This window comes from Cervus canadensis, chromosome 4 (genome assembly GCF_019320065.1).
Source record: "Cervus canadensis isolate Bull #8, Minnesota chromosome 4, ASM1932006v1, whole genome shotgun sequence".
Classification (NCBI taxonomy): Eukaryota; Metazoa; Chordata; class Mammalia; order Artiodactyla; family Cervidae; genus Cervus; species Cervus canadensis.
In genome coordinates this window covers 47806728-47821011 of record NC_057389.1, presented here as the reverse complement: position 1 = coordinate 47821011, position 14284 = coordinate 47806728, and the positions used below count along the sequence as shown (strand labels likewise).

Sequence of the window (14284 nt, the reverse complement as noted above, 5' to 3'; positions counted from 1 at the left end):
TGTATGATGTGTGAGTCTTTATCATGCAAAGACTTGTACACAAGTACTGTAGGCTTGTTCATCACAGCCCCAAACTGAAAACAAACCAAATATCCATTTAGAACAGGCAAGACCACTGTACCCCCATGAGCCAACTCAGTAGGGGAGGAGGAGGCAGCCCCAGGAGACGGCTGAGAATCCTCACCAAGTGACACAGGGCTTAATTCCCATGAGTGTTGAACACATGTGGCTTGGAGGAAGACCGGGCAGATAGAGGGCAGGCATGGGTGGGAGTGTCCCTGGAGTTGCACTCTCTGGACACGTGCTACCTGGCCTGAAAGCAGGGACTGGCCGCTTGCGAGAACCGGCCTTGCTGCTGCCTGGGTGTACAGGATTCTTGCAAAATGCCAATTAAGACATTTGACCCAAATTCGGATAAAAGCCTTTTTCCTGTGTCAAGTTGAGCTAATAATATACATTTATTCATAATTTATGAGGCCTAGTAAGTGGTAACAATTAAGGAAAAGGCCTGGATAAAACCTATTTCTCTTCAGTGTCACGCAGGCCTCTTTCTGTTCTCGAAGAAGGTTCCACCCATCTCTGCCTGCCATGAAACTCTGCTGTTTTATATTATTTTTTAAAATTTGTCACCATTCCTGCTTGCTGCCATTTATTGAGCACTTACCAAGCCAAGTTATAGCATTGCCTTATTTAATATTAACTGTATGAGGCAGGTGTTATTGTCCCATTTTACAGATGAGATAGGTGAGCTTCAAAGAGGTGAAGGGTCTTGCCTAAGGCATCACAGCTGATACATGGGGATTGTGATTCATAGATGCTGGACCCCAGTGTCTATGGTATCCTGTTTCTGTGTCAGCCTCCCCCAACTCAGGCTGTTTCTGAATCTGCAAGGTACCCTTCTATTGGTAACTTTTTTTTATTTTAATTTCTTGGTTGCTCCCAGTGGCATGCAGGATCTTAATTCCTTGCATTGGAAGCTTGGAGTCTTAACCACTGGATCCCCGGGGAAGTCCCTTGGTAACTGTTAAACCTGGGAGGCCAGGGTGAGAAAGTAATCACTTTCTGAGTCTGTCGTCTGGGTTAGGCTGAGAACCTGCATTGTTTCCATTGGGTTCCCAGGTGGTGCTGCTCCTGCTGGTCCTGGGACCACATTCAGAAGCACGGATTTAGTCGGTGCTATTACCAGGTCTTTCCTGACTCTCTTCTACCCCACCCCCCACTTAGGGCCTTCTAGACCTCCTATGTACTGGCACTGTGTTCTCATATATATTATCATGAACAGTGTGTGGCTTGAGTCTGTCTCATTCTTTTTACACATGTGGGATAGTATTTTACCTGCCGATGTTCTGCAGTTTAGATTTAACATGGTATGGAGAACATACATAATGCCCTCATTCTTTTCAACAGTAATATCCCATGATATAGATGGTTAGAGTTTTACTTACCTATTGTCTGCTGATGGGTGATCTTCTACCTTTTTAAACAAGACAATTATTTCTGGGAACCTGGGTGAGTGTTTTTCTAGAATGCAGCCATCACTCAGTGATGTCAGTTCTTGCTTTTTGTTGTTTCATTATTCATATAGAAGGGTTGTTGCCTTCTAGAAATCCCCTTTCAAATGGGAACAGTTATAGAAAGGAGTAGATCTCTATTTATAGGTTGTAATCGAGTTTTCAACCAAATATTTCTGGGAAGAGATAAGAGGTCCTATGTGGGCAGGGCTTTGAGGGATGTAAAGGAGTGTGGAGGAGAAGGGAAGATATAGCAGGCAGGGGCATTTGTAATGCTAGAGCCTGACCTACCTCCTGGTAGCTTCAGCAGTTGCAAGAGGATGACGTAGATCTTTCCATTTCTTGGTCACTTGGCAAAATCAGGCCCTAGACAAAGGCAGCCAAGGGTTCAGACTGGCAGCATCCTAAGTAGGAGGGTCCCTTCTTAGATCTAGCCAGGCTCAGCTCTGACCCACCTCCTTTCTACCTGTCTCCTCAGGGTGGGGGATCTGGGGAGGAACAACTCTGCGCTGACTTTCCCGAGCTCGACCTCTCCCAGCTGGATGCCAGCGACTTCGACTCAGCCACCTGCTTTGAGGAGCTGCAGTGGTGTCCAGAGAACTCTGAAACCGACCCCAGCGAGTATAGCCCTGATGACGCAGAGCTCTTCCAGGTATGCCCTCCGAACCTCACCACCGTCTGCCTCACTGTGCCTCTCTCTGCCCCTGAAAGCCTGGCTCTGCCCTGAGTTACCTTCTTCTCCACTTGCTCATGCAAAGAAGTCTCTTCATCCACTCCGGCTATTGGGACCCTGTCTGTCGTCCTGGGTCTGCACTTGGTCTTGGGCAGCTCTTGTCCTCTCAGAGGTAGTATTATTGCCTCTGGGAAGTGGGGATTGGGAAGAGCTACTTTCTCCATGCCCCTAGTCAGAACTGAGTCTCTCTGTGAGCCAGAGCGAGTTCCTCCCTTCCTTGAATGATCCCACTGAACTCTCTTTCCCACTCTGAAGCAAGTGAGATTATCTCCCCATTTTACAGATGAGGAAACTGAGGCTTGGAGAAGTTTAGCTACATGCCTAGGGCGATTTACCCTGTCAGCTGAACTAGATTGAAACGCAGTTTGCCTGCCTCCTAAGCCAGAGCTTTATAATCATGCTGACGCCATAAGGGCTGACACCATAATGGGACTGACTCCCATTCTCTGTGGCAGGACTGTCCCTGTGTGTGTATATTCACTCACTTAATTTTATTAACAACTCTCAGACAGGAGTGTATTTATCTCCATATTTCTATTGGTGCCTAGAGGTTCTTTATTTATTTGTTTTTTTCTTTATTTTTATTAAAAAAAATTAAAATTGGAGGATAATTGCTTTACTGTGTTGTATTGATCTCTGCCGTACAACAATGCAAATCAGTCATAATTATATATATATATATATATATATATATATTCTCTCCTTCTTGAGCCTCCCTCCCCCCTCCCATAGACGGTCTTTAAGAAGAAGCAATGCCAGGACCTGCAGTTCATATCTATGCCTCTTGCCCTGTGAGCCCCAGTCTTGGAGGCACGTTTCGTTTAAGAAGGCCTCTAATGTGGGATAATGTGATGTCTGGGATTTGCTTCAGAATAAAGCAATCCCTGCATGCATTTGCATGTGTGGGTGTGTGGCATGGAGAGTAATAGGTGAAATAAAATTGGCCATGTTGAAGCTGGGTAATGAGTACATTTGGAGTTATTATTCTTCCCTTGAAATATGCTCCTCTATAAACACTAGAGGAAGAATGCATATCTCCCTGTGCCTATCTGACAATATAATAATAATAATAGCAATAACAATAACAACAATAATAACATACCATGTGCCGAGTCACTGTGTCATGAGCATCCTCTCAAATAGTTCTCCTGATAAATTGTATCATTCCTTCTAGAAATGTTTATGGAGCTCCCTATGTGTGTCAGACACTGCATTCAACAGTGGACTCTACGGTCTAGAGGGAAGACTGACCCTAGATCAGGTAATACATAGACAAACAGTGGTCACTAGGGACATGGGCACAATAAGAATTAACCTGGGATGAGGAGCATCTGGATGAGGAGAAACTGGATGGTCAGGAAAGTCCTTTCTAAGAGGAGATGCTTCAGCTGAAGGAGGACAAAGGAGCCTCATGATGATCCCAGAGCCAAGAAGCAGGAAAGCTTGCTGTGTTGGGGAACCGAAGGGCTGGAGGACAGTAGCTAAAGGGAAAGTGTCAGGAAATGGGGGGTGGGGATGGGCTAGGCAGGGGCCAGATTATGCATGCTCTTCTGGGTCATATTAGTGAAAGTGATAGCCGCTCAGCTGTGTCTGACTCTTTGCAACCCCATTGTCTGTAACCCACCAGGCTCCTCCGTCCATTGAAGTCTCCAGGCAAGAATACTGGAGTGGGTTGCCATGCCCTTCTCCATGGGAACTTCCTGACCCAGGGATAGAATCTGGGACTCCTGCATTGCAAGCAAATTCTTTACTGTCTGAGCCACCAGGGAAGGAATTGGATTTCCCCCAAGATTATTCAAACCTATCAGTAAAAAAAACTATCAGTAACCCATTTTACAGATGAGAAAAGTGATGCTTAAAGAGGTTAAGTAACTTGCCCAAGGCCACACAGTTAGGAAGGGTCAGTGTGTTTACTCTAATGTAGGAACCCAGCCCCCTCGCTGTTGTATGAGGATCAGCAGGACTGGGCTCTGGTTCTGGCTCCTTCTGCAGCCTCCATTCTTTCTCACAACAATGGGGTAAGCTGTGCTCTGCTATTTCCTCCCTCAGAGTGGGGCCACCTTCCAGGAAACACTTTCAGGTTATGGAGAACTGATGAGCGAGAGGGATTTGAATGCTGCCTAAAGACCATCCCTGATAGCTCAGATGGTAAAGAATCTGCCTGCAATGCAGGAGACCTTGGTTCGATCCCTGGGTTGGGAAGATCCGCTGGAGAAGGGATAGGCTACCCACTCCAGTGTTCTTGGGCTTCCCTTGTGGCTCAGCTGGTAAAGAATCCACCTGCAACGTGAGAGACCTGGGTTGGATCCCTGGGTTGGGGAGATCCCCTGGAGAAGGGAAAGGCCACCCACTCCAGTGTTCTGGCCTAGAGAATTCCATGGACTGTTATAGTCCATGGTGTCGCAAAGAGTTGGACACAACTGAGTGACTTTCACTTAGCAATTTAGCAGCTTAAAGACCATCCCCACCCAAACTGTACAGGCCCCGCCTACTCAGAAACCGGCCAGACCCAGTAGTAAGCTCCTGCCAGGAGCCTGCTATGTGCATGAAACGGCCTCAGACACAGATCAGCCTGGTGTGGCCCTTGGGCTCTGCACAGCAAGGAAGGCAGAAGAATCTCCAGAGATGGTCAGGACAGTGGTGGAACTCTGCGTACCCTGCCTCTCTACCCTTCTTGCCCTGCATTCCATAACCTGCGCCACCCATCACACCCCAGTGCCCCCTCTGTGAGGGTGATTAGATGATCAGTGCCTGATTCCTCCCCAGCCCCCTCCCCACCCCTGGAGCTTGGGGGCTGATACAACACTGTAAATTGTCATGGTCCCAGGCTGTGCACAGAGACCGGCACTTTCTTTGGGCTTAGAAAAATATTTATATGAATACATCCTTCAACACCCAGCTCTCATGTTAGCTCTCCTCAGGCAGGTGGTCAGTCACTTCCTCTCTGGGCTCCCGTCCTGTGCAAGCATGTGACCTTCAGAATTCAAGCTCCTTGAGGACAAGCAGTATTTTGTTCTTCTGTGAGGCCCTTGCACATTGAATTGAAAAGACTCGGTCATAGGTGTTGAATGAAGAAACTGATTGCAATGTTTTCTTTCCTGCCAAGGGCCAGACATGACCCATTCTGAAGTCCTTGAGCTGGAATTCAGAGCCCAGAGGTTCTAATATGCCCTGCCACTGACTGGGACAGAGTCCTCATAGGCCAGCGGCAGTCGTATAGCCATGCTGCCCTGTGTCAGAGCCATGTTCTCACAAGTCAGGTGGCACCATTGCTATGGAAACAGACGGGAGAGTGGAGAACAGCTATCCTTACAAGAGCTGACAACTGCCCCCGGAGGCAGGGACAGTACCTTCTGTTTGTGTGCCCAGAGTGCTGGGGCCAGGGCCACAGTAGGCTAAACTTAGTAAATATTTTTGGAGGAGGCAGGCGTTTGGTTCTGTCACCGTGTGCCGTGTGGCCTTGGGCTAGTAGCTCCTCCCTGTTGGGCCTCAGTTTCCCTGGGTGAGAAATGAGGAAAGAGCACGGATTAGATCAGCGGTCCTCAATCTGTTGTAGGGAGAGCGCCCCTGGGTCCTTTTTAGACTCCTGTGACATCTGTGGACCTACCCCCAGAAAAAAGGAAGGGAAACTGACTTCCTGCGTTTCCTGCACCCCAGTGAATGGGGGACAATCTCTGAGTGTTCTTCTGCCCCTGGGAGCCTGAACTCTGTTCTGTTGTCATTCCCTCAAGCCCCTCTAGGTGCTCAGAATGAAGGTTCTCCCTCTGGTTTCTTGAAGGTTCCTTTTTCTCCAGCCTCAGAGCGCTCAGGAAGATTGGGGGTGGGGCCAAGCCTATTAATATCCCTTCCTCAGCTGATTAACTCTCCATTAATTTGCACTCCGTTTCTAAGCAGAGCTGGGAGAGCTGAGCTAATGGGCCTGGAAAGAGGAGAGGGGCGGTGTGGCTCCCTGTGATATCCTGGGGTGCTGGTGGGACCATGCTGAGGGCAGGGCTGGACTCTCTTCCCAGTCAGAGTCAGGACCCCCGACCCTGCCTGGCTGTTGCGAACTGGACCTGCTAAAGGAGGGCTGAGGACAGAGAGAGAAGGCCTTCTGTTAGTCATTTTGTTTTTGCCTGACCTGCTGGGGCTCCTTGGGGGTCTCTATCACCTGGTATTCATTTCAGCACCATGCTGAGTACCTAGTAAGTCCTTGATCATCCTCCCTACCTGCTCCCAACTTGCTGCGCAATATTGACAAGTCTCCCCTGGACCTTCATTCCCCCACCACAAAAAAGAATGGCAAATAGGCTTCCCGGTGAATTCCAACCCAGATGATCCACAGTGTTGCCTGGAGGGTTGGGTTAAGAAAGGGTGTGGACGGAACATTGGGTGGGGGCATGAGGGATTGTAGCACACAAGCAGCATGTTTGACTTCCCTGGTCTCCGTGTGACCCCCACAGGCCCTTCCAGCTCTTGATACTTGTGATAATTAAGAATATCTCTGGGCCTTTTTCCTCTGGCTGTGAAAGTAGGACCCCTCCTTCCTTCCAGTGCTGATGACACTGAATGACTTCTGAATAACTTCCCTCTGGAATGGGTTCTTTGAGACTCTAATCTCCCCAGTGGTCAGAGTTCATTGTTTGGTTCACTCATTCTTCCATTCATCAAATCTGCCTGGAGCCTCCCACGCCCCAGGCATTGAGCTAGGTGAGGAACAATTCACAGAGCCCTTGTGTGGCTGCCTCCAGACCAGCCTCCCTAGTAACCCTTGGAGGGAAACTGACTGGGGATCAGGTCTTCCCCCAAAGCTGCAAGGCTTAGAAATGGGAAATGACTTGCCCAAAGTCACCCTGTCAGTGGTAGAGTGCCCCTCAGTCAACCCCAAGAGTGGTCCTTGAGCCCCAGGTCCAAGATCTTAGCTCCCTATCAGGCTGGACATATTGCTCTGGAAACACAGGTTTGGGGGTCCGGCCTGTGGATGGGGATTTGGGCTGCCGCTTGAGCCCTGTTGCATTCCTGAACCGGAGTTCCTGGACCTGCCCTTGGAGCCCCATCCTGGGGGCCTGGGTCAGGCTAAACTGAAACCTTCCTTTGACCTTTCTTTTATTCTTAGCTGTCTTGCAAAGTCACAACCACATTTGTTCTCTTTTCCCATGTCCTCCTTCGAATTACTCAACTGCTGCACTGGCTGCAAGGCCTGGAACAGATTTAGTGCAGCCAAAAGGCTGTCACGGGATGTGTATTTCAGATGAACTTCCTAAAGAAAGGATAAACAGCCTGACCTGGGATGGGAAAGAGCGCTGGTTAAGACATCATGTGACAGACAGGCCTCCTGCCAGAACAAGCCCAGTAGCTGGGCTTTACTGAGTGGGACGCTCAGTGCCTCACCTGGAAGCAGGGTGATCTCTGTGCAGGGCTGGTGGGCTGGGAGTGTGCATGCTGACCCTCGTGTCAGAGATCTGAGACATCAGGGAAGGAAGCCTGTCAGTTCATCTGTGTGTGCTCTGCTCTGTGTCAGCCCTGCCTCTGCCCCGGATTTGCTGTGTGAATGAATGAAATGTACCCAGGGCATGTTGGTCAACCTCCATGAGCCTCAGTTTCCTCAAATGCAAAATGGCAATTAGAATAGTACCCCACCCCCCTTTTTTATGCTGTCTAGGTTTGTCATAGCTTTTCTTCCAAGGAGCAAGCATCTTTTAATTTCGTGGCTGCAGTCACCATCTAACATGACAGTAGACTTTTTGCTGACAAAGGTCCATAGTCAAAGCTGTGGTTTTTCCAGTAGTCATGTATGGATGTGTGAATTGGACCATAAAGAAGGCTGAGCACCAAAGACTTGATGCTTTTGAACTGTGGTGTTGGAGAAGATTGTTGAGAGTCTCTTGGACTGCAAGGAGATCAAACCAGTCCATCCTAAAGGAAATCAATCCTGAATATTCACTGGAAGGACGGATGCTGAAGCTGAAGCTCCAATACTTTGGCCACATGATGCAAAGAATCGACTCCTTAGAAAAGACCGTGATGCTGGGAAAGATTGAAGGCTGGAGGAGAAGAGGGTGACAGAGGATGAGATGATTGGATGGTGTCACTGACTCAATGGACATGAGTTTGAGCAAGCTCTGGGAGATGGTGAAGGACAGGGAAGCCTGGCGTGCTGCAGTCCATGGGGTCACGAAGAATCTGACACGACTGAGCGATTGAACAACAACCCCACCCCCACAAGGGTTATTGTGGGGTTTACCTGAGGCAGTATTTACAAAGGCCTTCTATTTCTTTCATCAGCCAAACTCTTTGTCCCTGGCCTTGGCACTGGGTTTTCACTCTGCCTGGAATCATCTTTCCTCAGCTCTTTGCCTGCCTGGTACCCTCTCATCTTTCAAGCCTAAGTTTCAGTATTAGCTGCTCAGAGCAGCCTTCTTTGACTGCTGTAAATAGCCTATAAATCTTTACCGCATTCTTATTCTGCATCACGGCTTCCTTTTATTTTTTTCCCAAGCTTTCTCACTCTCTGAAATGATCTAGTTTTGTCTCCTTGTTTAACTCTTTTCTCTGCTGGAGGGTAAACTCCATGAGCTACCCGTCTGTATCACCAGTCTCCAATCATTGCCAAGCACAGAGTAGTGGTACATATGTGTTAGAAGAAGGAAGAGGGGGAAGGGGAGGGAAGGAATTGCCCACCGCCACAGCCATCATCATCACCATTACCCCACGCCACTATCGTCACCACCTTCATTATCACCATCATCATCATTATAGCAGGAGTCGTCTTGGTAGTAGCAGTGGTGGTGATGGTAGTAGTAATAATCGGTGCTTGTTATGTGCCAGGCACTGTTTTCCAAGCATCTTACATATATTAACTCAGTCCTTGACAATAACCTTATGAAGTAGGTTCTGTTGTTACAGTTGGTAAATGTGAGATCTGGGATCCACCCCAGCTCCAGATCCCAAGCTCCTAGCCACCACACTAACTGCCCTGCCTGTCCATGAGTGAATGAGGCTGCAGGCCCTGGGAACCCACAGGGGCATGGTAGCTCTTGTCCTGTTGCTCTGCTCATCACTGTCACGGTTGAACCTTGAAGCTTCCAGTCTTTCTACCAGCTGTCTGGGCCCCACGGTCAGAGAGGCTGACCTGGGGCTGCCAGTGGCATAGACCAGCCTCAGTACTCTGTCTAGGAGTTTGGACACAGGAGGCTGTGGTATGAAGTGACTGTCCTTGGAGGAAGGGATGGGCATCCCCTGATTAGCATGTGACCCCAAGCCAAGGCCCTTTCTGTTACCACCTGCTGCCTGCTTGAAAATCTCTGATTCTTGGAGTCCATAGCACATTTCTTGAGCATCTGCTTGCCTAGGAAACTGGGAAGATCTGAGCAGGTGTGGCAGGAGGGTGATGGCGGTGGTGGTACAGCTGCAGGTACAGAGCAGATTTCTACCCAAAGTCACTGAGCCCAAGGCATTGGCTAACCGTGTCCCCTCACTGCAGATAATCGACAATGAGAATGAGGCCCTCCTGGCAGCGCTCACCAAAACCCTGGATGACATCCCTGAGGATATTGTGAGTCTGGCTGCCTTGCCAGCCCTGGATGATGGAGACACACCCTCCTGTGCTTCTGCATCACCTGTCCCCTCCTCTGCGCCCCCCAGCCCCTCTCTGGAGGGGCCCCCTGCCTCGGCCCCTGAGGTGGACGAGCTCTCGCTGGTAAGAATCTGTTTCCAACTGAAGTGATGGTGGTGGCCTGAGATGTGGTGTGTGGTTGTAAGGGTGGTGGATGCAGGGAAACCAGCTCCAACCCCTGCAAGAATCTCTGTGCATCACTGGCAAGGGTTCAGGGCAGACAGCCTGGTAGTGGGCAGCCTCCTTGGGCTTAACCTGCGACTCTGTAGGCCCTTTGGGATTTCATGGATTTACCCTAAGTGTGTGTTAAACCTTGAAATTAAATGCAAATATTTTCCACACACCCTTGTTGGCTCCAACGGTAAAGAATCTGCCTGCAATATGGGAGGCCTCGGTTCGATCCCTAGGTCGAGAAGATCCCCTGGAGAAAGGAAGGGAATGGCAGCCTACTCCAGTATTCTTGCCTGGAGAATCCCCATGGACAGAGGAGCCTGGTGGGCTACAGTCCATGGGGTTGCAAAGAGTTGGATATGACTGAACGACTGACTTTCACTTTCATTTTCACACATATACACACAGTGAAAAATTCAAGCAGGAAGTATGGAGAGTTAAAAGCAAAACCTCCTTACCCATCTCATAATGGCTTTTTCTTTCCCTGGATGTAACCATGGTTACTGATCTGTTGTGTGACTTTCCTCTTCTTTTTTTTTTTAACGACAAAAAAGAGCCTCCGTTACACACAGCCTAAACCTTGCTTTCCTCAGTGAATTGTGTGGCATGGACACTCTTTCAGATGAGCAGAGGTAGCTCTGTTTTATCCTTTTTGTCAGCTGCATAGTGTTCCCTATAAGAAGGTACCATAACTTCTTTAACTAATCCTCTGGTTGGTGGATATGTGCATTGTTTCAACTCATTTATTGTTCCATTGCCTTAGACTGTGTCCTTCACCAGGAGGAAGTGGATCCATTCCTAGAAAAGGAATTCCTGGGTCTTAATGTATGTGGTTTTTCAGTTTAGACAAGTACTTCCAGCCTGCCCTCCAAAGAGGTTGGACCAGTTCATACTCTGACCCGCAAAAGTTAAATGCTACCTGAATCAATGTGGAATGTGGAAATGTACGCATGGTGTTGCAGGTTTCTGGGGAGAGGGTCTCAGCCTTTTCAGATTCCAAAGGGATTTCAGAAGTTGCCAAAAGCAGTTGCTCTTGTCGCAGGCTAAAGGTGCCAGAACCCCAGGTGTACTGGCTTGTGAAGTCCAGCTCATCTGTCTGAGGCTTCTTACCTCATCAGTGGGCACTCCTAGGGCTGGTGAGACTTAGCTGAAAAGTCAGGGCCTGTTAGAGGTGGCAGGGATCTTCAGTTGTGGAGAGTTAGAGCTTAAATAGGCCCTTGGTAATCATAAAGTGCACCTCTGGGGAAACTGAGGCCCAGTGAGGGGAGGGCCTCTCCCAGCATCACACAAGTTGACTTGCCAGCAAGGTCTTCTGACTCCTAGTCCAGGACCATTTTCTCTCTCTCCTGCTGACTTCATGTTCCCCAAAGCAGTGTGGAACATTTAATAAGGACCTATGCGTGCCAGACTCAAGAGTGTGTTCAGTCCCATGTGATGGCTCCTGCTGATGAGGGTCGAATGTCCTTTCTGATTAGAATCAGACCTCTTGGGTTTGAATCTCAGCCTCACCAGTGAATGCTCTTGTGCCTCTCTCTGACTCAGCTTCCTGGTCTGTAAGGTGGGGTTAATAGCAGTGCTTATCTCAAAGGCAGTTGGGAGGAGTACAGCAGATAATACATGTAAAGCACTTAGAACAGTGCTAGGTACAAAGAAATGGCTCAATAAACGCTATCTAAGTGATAGTCACAACAGTCGGCCATGGTGTTAGTAGTAGTATTAGTAGTGAAAAAGTGAAAGTGAAAGTCACTTGGTCATGGCTGACTCTTTTCTACCCCGTGGACTATACAGTCCATGGAATTCTCCAGGCCAGAACACTGGAGTGGGTAACTGTTCCCTTCTTCAGGGGATCATCCCAACCCAGGGATCGAACCCAGGTCTCCTGCACTTCAGGCGGGTTCTTTACCAGCTGAGCCACCAGGGAAGCCCAGTATCAGTAGTAGGAATACTTTGTGCGTGTGAGCACGTGTGTGGTTAGTCGCTCTGTCACGTCCAACTCTTTGTGACCCCATGGACTATATAACCCACCAGGCACCTCCATCCACGGAATTTTCCAGGCAAGAATACTGGAGTGGGTTGCCATTTCCTTCTCCAGGGGATCATCCCGACTCAGGGATCAAACCTACGTCTCTTGCGTCTTCTGCATGCCAGGTGGATTCTTTCCTACTGCACCACTTGGGAAACCCAGTAGTGATAGTAGTAAGAGAGGAATTCTGTATAGGACTCTGCAGAGGGACCACACCTGAGTAGAGAGGTAGAGAGCGACCCCTGCTGGTCACCGGTTGGTTGTTCCCTCTCGTGCCTTAGACTGTACTTCTGTTTCTAGACTTGCCATCTAGACTCCCCACATTCCAGCATAGTTCTAGAAAGGCCCTGAGAATTTGTACAGATTCTTAACCTGGAGTCATGGGTGTCAGAGAGAGTTCACCTGCAGAACCCATGGACCTCTGCATACGTGTGTGTTTTCTGAGGCTAGCAGCTTCTCTCGTATTCTTACAGGGACCCCTGAATCAAAAAAGACCCAATTATTTAGTCTGCCTGCTCCTGTTTTACACACACACATGCACACACACATCCATACACACTCAACCTTGGAGAAAGCAAGGCCAGGAAAAGGGAAGGATTCACCCAAGGTCTCACAGTGAGTTGGGTTGAACTAGGTTAGAACCAGGTCCCTTGCTCTGGTATGACCATCTTTTCCTGTCCATGTCAGAGGATCACAGACATGCACATGCTGGTTTGGGGTCTTGGTAGGGTCGTATGGCTCCTGCAGCTCCTAGGGCAGTGGGAGTGGCCTTTTCTTTGGTTCCTGGGCCCTTGGCAATCCCATTGGGGTGACCTGGGGGTCATGTCTCCTGAGGAAACACTCAGTGCTATAACAAAAACCGCTCATGCTTCCTGACTTGTTTTCAACTTCGGCTGTGGTAGGATCCCCGGCGAAACCCCCAGGTGCACTCACCTCCCTGCTTTGTTGGCTGGAATACACTGAGCACCTTTCCTCTGGGTATAGAAGTGTGAAAAGCTTATCAACTTTTATAGAAAAATTAGAAAAGCCAGACAAGCATCAGCTTAGTATGCTTCCACTTGTGTAAAAACAGCTGGCTTGGTTGGAGGTGATGTGTACATATATACCTTCTTGCATTGTGTGTGTATATATTTTTGAGTCCCACCTCAGGAAAGGGTCACAAGAAGGTGGTTAGTAGCAGTTGCCTCTGGGACCTTGGACAGGAGGGAGACTAGCTTCCAGTTGTTTACCCGTTAGTATTTGTGGTATGTGTATTTTCCACCATTTCCAAGTATTATTTGCTTAAGGTAAAGAATCAATTTCCTAAACAGTATGATTAAACAAAAAGAACAAAGGAAAATCAGCTAAAATCCTACACCAAAGAAACATTATGGGGCCTCACCATCCAGACTGTGTATGTGTGTGCGTGTGTGTGCGTGTGTGTAACCACAAGTGTACGTAGAGTGTCCGAATCAAGTGTGTGCATCACATTTCAGTGGTAACATGGGTAGACATCACCCAAGATCTGTTTGGGTTTCTGAAGATCATAGATATTTCTCTTGGGTTATTCACTCTGAAAAGGACTTTACTTTTTACTGGGATACTTGTGTCTGTCTGGCATTCCTACACAACCTGCTTTCTGTACTTAATGTATTCCAGGTCATTCAGTGCCCTCCTTGTCTTCTTCCATGCTCCCATGATGACGGGGTCAGAGTGTGGTCACTCCGGCGGCGGGCAGGGGGGTTGGCTCCAGGCCGGGCTTCTCCCTAACATGTGCTTCCCTGCGTCTCTGGCTGTAGCTCAGCCCTGGCTTCTCCCATCTGCTCCTCCCACAGCTGCAGAAACTCCTTCTCGCCACGTCCTACCCAGCCTCGACCTCCGATAGCCAGAAGGAAGGGACCGCATGGCGCCAGGCAGGCCTCAGGTCCAGAAATCCGCGGCCTTGTGTCAAGGTATGTCTACACATGCCCCCAGACCCACCCAGGACTCCTCCAAGAGGGTCTCTGGGCAGGGGGTGCACCCTTTCACTCTTGTTAGAGGCCATCAAGTTCAATACACTCACAGTTCACTCTTTGCTCCTCACACAACCCTTGTTGCTGATGTCCTGGACACTACTTGAAACCTAGGCTGATCTGGGGTTTGAGAAAGAGCCCTGGACTTTTTCATGTACAGTTGATCTTAAACTACATGGGTCTGAACTGCACAGGGCCACTTCTACATGGATTTTTGTCAGTAGTAAATACTACAGTACTGCAGGATCTGAGTTCATTGAA

The 14284-nt window shown here is 48.8% G+C and overlaps 1 protein-coding gene across 8 annotated transcripts in view; it reads left to right on the top strand.

Annotated features, from left to right (window-relative positions):
• The window catches only part of PPARGC1B (PPARG coactivator 1 beta), a 118617-nt gene that overhangs the window by 80878 nt on the left and 23455 nt on the right, over nucleotides 1-14284 (top strand). For 3 of the 8 annotated variants that reach the window (XM_043464997.1, XM_043464994.1, XM_043464999.1), the window contains exons 2-5: nucleotides 1990-2163; nucleotides 3419-3505; nucleotides 9707-9922; nucleotides 13811-13963. In XM_043464997.1, the coding sequence (XP_043320932.1) occupies nucleotides 1990-2163; nucleotides 3419-3505; nucleotides 9707-9922; nucleotides 13811-13963 (630 nt within the window). The remainder of the gene's footprint in view (nucleotides 1-1989; nucleotides 2164-3418; nucleotides 3506-9706; nucleotides 9923-13810; nucleotides 13964-14284) is intronic. The other 5 variants (XM_043465000.1, XM_043464996.1, XM_043465001.1 and 2 more) reach the window with 3 other exon arrangements.